The following is a 6,625-nucleotide window of genomic DNA, read 5'->3' on the forward strand; positions in this document are numbered from 1 at the left end:
AGTTCAAGGGTGCTGGATTGGCATTGTTTGGCAATATAAATGAAGCATAAATTAGGACTTGCCCATAAGGGGGATTCATGCAACATCTTGAGCAACCGTTTAAACATGTTCGCGGGTCCTGCTTATGTGAACTTGTGATTCTGATAAATGATATTTTTTTTATTAATGAGTCTTTTCTTTACATGATATCTAGGAGGAATCGAGTCAAGAACAAAGATTTTTATTGAGTTCATCATTTGCAGAACTTTACAAGTAGAATAGGTGAGACATATGCAGGGTTGAATCTAATTCAGATATATACTCTTGTAAAAGTACATATAAGTAAATAAAACTATATAGTTGTTTTTCTTTTACTGAATGCCTTTTATGTCAGATCAAGCAACATTAAGGGGTGGAGCTGTGGCGGATGGCAGGCCAAGATCCACATCCTGGACAGCCGGGATTGACTCGCGTCCAATGCAGAAGTGGGCACCCACCATGGCATTTTCTGCAGGTCCGGACGACCCAAGGCATGGTCGACGCCATCTAGGTATATACTCTGCAGCTCAGTGGATTTGTGGTCTGCTGTGCCTTATATTTGTTGCTGGTGGGACTTCGTTCCATCTGGTTGTAGACCATCAACAGCTAGTGCTGCGAGTCCCTTATCTCTTCAGCCAAGAAAAATATAAAGTACAGAGCATTTTTTAGGAATGCTTGGGAGGAGTAAGATGCAGCTCAAAAGGATCTTGAGAATGGAACGCTTGATTTGAGATGAGCATCCCGGATCGAGATGATGAAATTAGTGATCCCTGAATTGCTTGATGACCGTAAACTAAGAGAGCTCAAAAAGAACATCGCTGGAAAGAGCAGCATGTTATTCATGAAGAACCCCGTACGGGCATCTGATGCTACATGTCAAACACGTCCAGGTTTGTTTCGGTGGACCACACCAATCAAACCGCAAGATTTCCTACAATTTAAGATCCGTCCAGTTCATTGGATAAAACAAAGCAGCGTAAACTGGAAGCAGAAGTTACATGCAAAGACCCTGTATTCACCGTAGCCTTAGTTGCTTTTATCAAAGCCCAAATGATGACAAAGTCAAACGTGGCCAAAAAAAATTTCTCAATTGGATAGATTCTCAACTTTCACTGATCGGGTAATGAAACTGCAGCCCAAAGAACAGACATTGATAGTAACACACCTGACAGGATTTCCTCCGGTGATGGAAGGATGTGAAGATCACATCAATATCACATAGGGGACGTTCTCGACTTTTGACCATTCAGCTCCTTTACTGGTTTCACACTGTTCTTTCAATAGTGGACACTGTCGTATCGCTAGACTGCCAAGCGAAGGCGGTAACCCATTTTCTGGCAATGACCGGAGCTTAGAGCAGCCACTGATCGCCAGATTTTCAAGCGAGGTGAGATTCTCCAAGCCCGGCGATAAGGATTCGAGATCCGGGAGATCCACAATGTCAAGCAAAGTTATCGAGTCAGGCAGAAGATATTTGCTTGGAAAGGAAATCAGACCCTTGCAACAGCCAATGGAGAAATGTTTGAGACTAACGAGCTTGTGCAGCTTCCATTGATCCACTGGATTGAGCTTTGGGCAGTCCTGGATAGAAAGCGATATCAGGCTAGTAGGAAGGCCTTGCCTCGGGATCAATTCAAGACTGGGACAGTTCAATATGTCCAACACCTGGAGGCATTTGAGTTTGTCAATTCTCTCCAGGAGGGCATTTAGCTCCTCACATTCTGAGACTCTGAGAGAGACTAAATTGGTAGGTAATCCACCACGAGGGAAGCCCTTCACGGCAGGACATCCAGTTAATACCAGGGTATCCAAATTTCTCAGGCTGACAAGATTGACAGGTAATGACGTGAGGGCCGTACAATGGCTGATCTCTAACTTCTTGAGTGCTCCAGGTAATTCCCCCGATGGGAATGAGACAAGAGAAGAGCAACTATCAATTTCCAAGTATTCAAGAGCCATGTCATTCCTACACATGATTCCTTGAGGCAGTGACTGGAGCTTCTTGCAATATGCCACTTTGATATGTCTAAGAGTTGTGGGTAGCCTACCATTTTCAAGAAATGATACCAGAGAAGAGCAAGAGCGAAGCTCCAAGTACTCGAGGGCGACGTTTTTATCCAGTATTTCCCCAGGAAAAATCTTAAAAGCTGGACAATCTCGAACTTCGAGGCGTTTTAGTAACGGTGGCAGACCTGATTCAGGAAAGGCCTCAAGCTGTGGACACCTCTCGACCTTCAGCTCTCTGAGAGATAGGATGCCGAAGAGCTCGGACGGTAGCTTGGTTAGATTTTCACAATGTTTGAGATCCAAAGAAGTGAGTACAGGTGGTAAGCACCTGGTCTCATCCGGCAAAGATTTGAAGAAAGAACACGCGGAAATAGTCAGCTTTTTGAGTGAGGAAAGGTGATTTAGTCCCGTGCCATCATCTGACAAACCAATGAGATCATTGCAAGTAAGAACATTTAACTCTTCAAGCTTTCGAGATTTCCGTAGAAATCCTTCAGGGAAATTCTTCAGATGCAATATGCCACGTATTTCCAAAGAGGTAAGCGAGGTGAGGTCAACCAGATTCCCAATTACTTCCATGCTGGAACCAAACAAAGACAGTTTCTTAAGCATTCCAAAGCTTGGAAGATGAGTCAGTCTTTCACAATTATCTATGCTGAGTGATTCCAGGGAAGGTATGGTGGCAGGTAGATTGTTGAGCTCAATGCAATTATGGAGAACCAGCGTCCGAAGATGAGGATATTCTGCAAAGTTTGAAGTTTCAACAGTAGAACATTCTGAAAATGAAGTCAAAGCTGCACAGTTTTTGATACGAAGAATTTCCAGTGAACCAAATCTGCCACTGAATTTGCCCAATTTTGGACATCTGAAAACAGAAAGCTCATAAAGCCTTGGAAATCCCTTGACTCCGTCATCTCCATAGGATAGCCATTCCTCCCACTCCTTCATGTCTTCAAACTTCAGAGCCTTCAGAGATGGAAAGGGATCTTGACCAATATAAGCGTCTCCATAGAACTCCAGACCCACGGACTTTATGCAGTCCATTCCTTCAATGACGAGGTTTTCGAGGCCAGGAAGCATCCCAAGCGGTGGTAGAAAACGGCACTTTCTACAGCCATAAAGATGAACAGAGACCATCTTATCAAACGAAGGATCTCCCAACCAGCTCGGAAATTCTGGGGAACCATAGTACCTGATGGTAAGCCTTCTCAAGCTTTCATTAGGTTCTAGAGCATCAAGTATATCTGTTTCAACTCCTATATCTCTCAATCCATCAGATGTACCATCCCATTCAAGGACCAATTCATCTATGTCTTTCTTGGAGTTCAGTTTAGCCTCTATTGCATCTCTAACTTCTTTTACATTATGCAATCCTGATACATGAAGCTTGCCTCTCAACAACGACAGGTCCCTCAACTCTCCTATACCAGATCCACAACCATCTCCCACAACAAAATTGGTCAAAGATCGAAGATTTGCTAACTTTCTCATTCCCATAGGCATCATCTGCAAATTAGTCTTATTGAGAATAAGATGCCTCAAGTTAATCAGGCTTCCAATATCATCAGGCAGCTTCATAAGATTCTTGCAACCATTCAATATCAGTGTTTGCAAATTGTAGAGACTGTTTACTGAATGAGGTAACTCCTGAATTAGAGAATGTGAGAGATTGAGGTAACGAAGATGCTTCAGGTTACCTATGGAGCCTGGTATACTGGTTATCTCGTAGCTTTGTAATGACAACACCCGCAAGACACTTAAATTGGGTAGTAGCTCATGAACAACCTTTTTGGTTAAGCTGCTTCGGCGATATCCATGAAATGGATCTAAAGGAAGAAAAGTGCGCAAGCTTTTAGTTCTGCCAAAGGGTTCAAACTTCAGGAAGGCATCATTTAATCCACGGATGTAGGATAAATGACGAGTTTTCTCAAGGGAATCATAATTCTTCGAATTTTCTGCTTTATTTCCCATACTAAGAGATGCTTTCCCAGAGACAGATTGAGCAAGTTCGTGAATCAAGTCATGCACGACAAATGTCGAATCTTCACCACTATAATGCTGAAAGAACGATCGTGACACCAAATCAGTGAAAAACTTTGCTGCTTCTTCTTCAAGTTTGTCATGCTTTGCTCCAGGCAGCTGCACAACACCCTCTGCCAACCAAAGAAGGACGAGCATCTCTTCATCAAACTCATAACCCTTTGGGAACATAGAACAGTAAGCAAAGCATTTCTTAAGATGTGGCGGTAGGTGATAATAGCTTAGCCTAAGGGCGGGAACAATCTCTTTTCCAGGTAAATCCCAGAATTTGCTGCGTGCGATATCTCTCCAGTAATTCTCATCCGTGTTTTGAAGGAGTGAGCCCCCAATGACCTTCACCGCCAATGGCAAGCCCTTGCATTTCAGCACAATCTCCCTTCCAATAAGTCTCAGATTCGGGTACTTCGCAGAGTCCATTTTGGGAAAAGCAATCTGCTCAAACAGGGACCAACTGGCATCTTCCAGCAACCCTTTTAAATGATAAGTCGGCCCAGTCCGCATGATCCGTGCAACCTCCTCACTCCGTGTCGTCACAATGATTCTGCTTCCCGCAGCTCCAACATTCTCGAAAGCAGTCCTCAAGTCATCCCACCTTCCATACTCATCATTCCATACATCATCAAGAACAACAAGGAACTTCTTCTTACTCAACAGAGACTGCAGGCGGCACTGGAGTAATTCCAAATTGTTAGTATTGCAAATCTCCCTAGTGGCAGACTCAACCAGTGCCCGCAAGATACCCGCAGAATCAAATACATCAGAAACATAAGCCCAGGCCCTCGAATCAAAAGCACCCTTGACATCCTCATCATTGTATACAATCTTAGCCAGGGTGGTCTTACCAATGCCCCCCATACCGACAATCGGGATCACTGACAGCTCATCTAAGCCCGAGACTAGGAGACGTTTTATAGCCTCCTTATCAGCATCTCTACCATGAACCCGGGACTCAGTGACCGCAGGGGTCGTCAAACGCAGTGACCCCCCAGCAGATCCCGGCGATTTCAGCTTAGCATTACTAGCCTCTGCTGTCAGTCTAAGAATGTCCTTCTGCCTGGAAATATCCTCAAGCCTATCAACAACGCCTCTAATCTTCGATTCTATCGGGACCTTGAACGGACTCAGATGATCGACGACATCCTTCAGCTTAAAGTCTACGGCTTTCTTAACCGAATCGCTAAGATGAAGGGAGCCGGTCAACTTACCCGTGCCGAGTTCGGATTCGAGGGCGCGGGTTGCGATCTCGTCGATCAGGTCCTCGGCCTCGTAGACTGCATCCCTGAGGTCGTCGAGCCACGCCCTGACGTGGGGGTCGTCGACCTGCCGGTCTTCGGCGCTGTTGAGGACGGCGGTGATGGAGAGGAGGAGAGTGTTGAGCTTCTTGGTAAGGGCGGAGTCGATCTCCCACTTGAGTAGGAAGTCTACGACTTGCTGAGAGGCCAAGTGGTTGATGAGCCAACTCACCGATGCCGATTCGAGCGCTCGTTCCATCGGCATTTCTTCTTCTTCTTCCTGCTGTAGTGAAGTCAACGGGGGACGAAGTGCAGGGAAGCTTAGAGGAAATGTGCTTTTGGCGGAAAGAAAGAGTGCGTGGATAAAACATTTTATCTCATTTTTATTATCCTAAGTCTTTTCTTTTTTTTGGGAGCTATCAAACGTTAATGCTTTAATTTTAAATCTATCTCGCCGTAAAAATTCTATTCATTTTTATAAAAATACTGACGTAGCGCGTTAATTACTTGACGGAACTAAGTGTGAAGGTTCTGATGTAGGGAAAAAATTACACCATATGTATCAATCTTTTTATTGATTTTCAATTTTATTCTAATATTTTGATGCTTTCTCAATTTTATTTTAATATTTAGATAGTTTCTCAGTTTTATCTCAATCTTTTGCTGTTTTCTCAATATTATCCCAATAGATTGGGATAAATTTGAGAAATTATGAAAAGATTGGGATAAATTCATAAAAACGAAAAGATTGGGATAAATTTGACAAAAAAAGTTAGAATACATAGTGTTATTTTTTCTTTGTATTGGGACCCACATACTCTCCACGTCAGCGCTATCAAGCAATTAATGTGCCACGTCAGTATTTTCGTTAAAAATGGATTGAATGTTTATGGCGGAATAGATTTAACCTCCAAACTATTAATGTTAGGATAACTCAGAAAAAAAAAATCAATATTGGGATAAAACTAAGACAATATGTAAAGATTAGGATATATGGTGCAATTTTTCTTAAAAAAATTGCGGCAAAACAATTCATTTCATACCAAAGGAGTGATTAAGAGTTGTGTTAAAATGTCCCCTTCTAGATTGAGTTGCCTCTATAATTGAAGATACTCTATGAGATTTGTTGAACCATCTCAATTCGTCTCAATTTGCTGAGCAGGCCAATCTTGAGTAACGGTGAGAATTTAAAGGTATACGATGAAAATAAAAAAAATTGATAAATGAGACAAGGTATCGGATGGAAAATGAACCCAAAAATACATTATAAAAATAGGTGGGTAAACTACAAAAACAAAATTAAGCTTTTACTTTTGTCTCAATTTTGG

The 6,625-nt window shown here is 42.7% G+C and overlaps 1 protein-coding gene across 1 annotated transcript; it reads right to left on the reverse strand.

The window, feature by feature from the left end:
* Positions 1-202: 202 nt before the first annotated feature.
* Positions 203-5,634, reverse strand: LOC116196892 (putative disease resistance protein At3g14460). Its single transcript, XM_031526822.1, has 2 exons — positions 1,184-5,634; positions 203-949 (listed from the first exon to the last, which is right to left on the reverse strand). Exon 1 carries the CDS (start codon positions 5,560-5,562, stop codon positions 1,222-1,224), a length of 4,341 nt encoding a protein of 1,446 aa, XP_031382682.1. The 5' UTR covers positions 5,563-5,634; the 3' UTR covers positions 203-949; positions 1,184-1,221.
* Positions 5,635-6,625: the final 991 nt, after the last annotated feature.

The sequence above is a fragment of the Punica granatum genome, chromosome 2 (genome assembly GCF_007655135.1).
Source record: "Punica granatum isolate Tunisia-2019 chromosome 2, ASM765513v2, whole genome shotgun sequence".
NCBI classification, from domain to species: Eukaryota; Viridiplantae; Streptophyta; class Magnoliopsida; order Myrtales; family Lythraceae; genus Punica; species Punica granatum.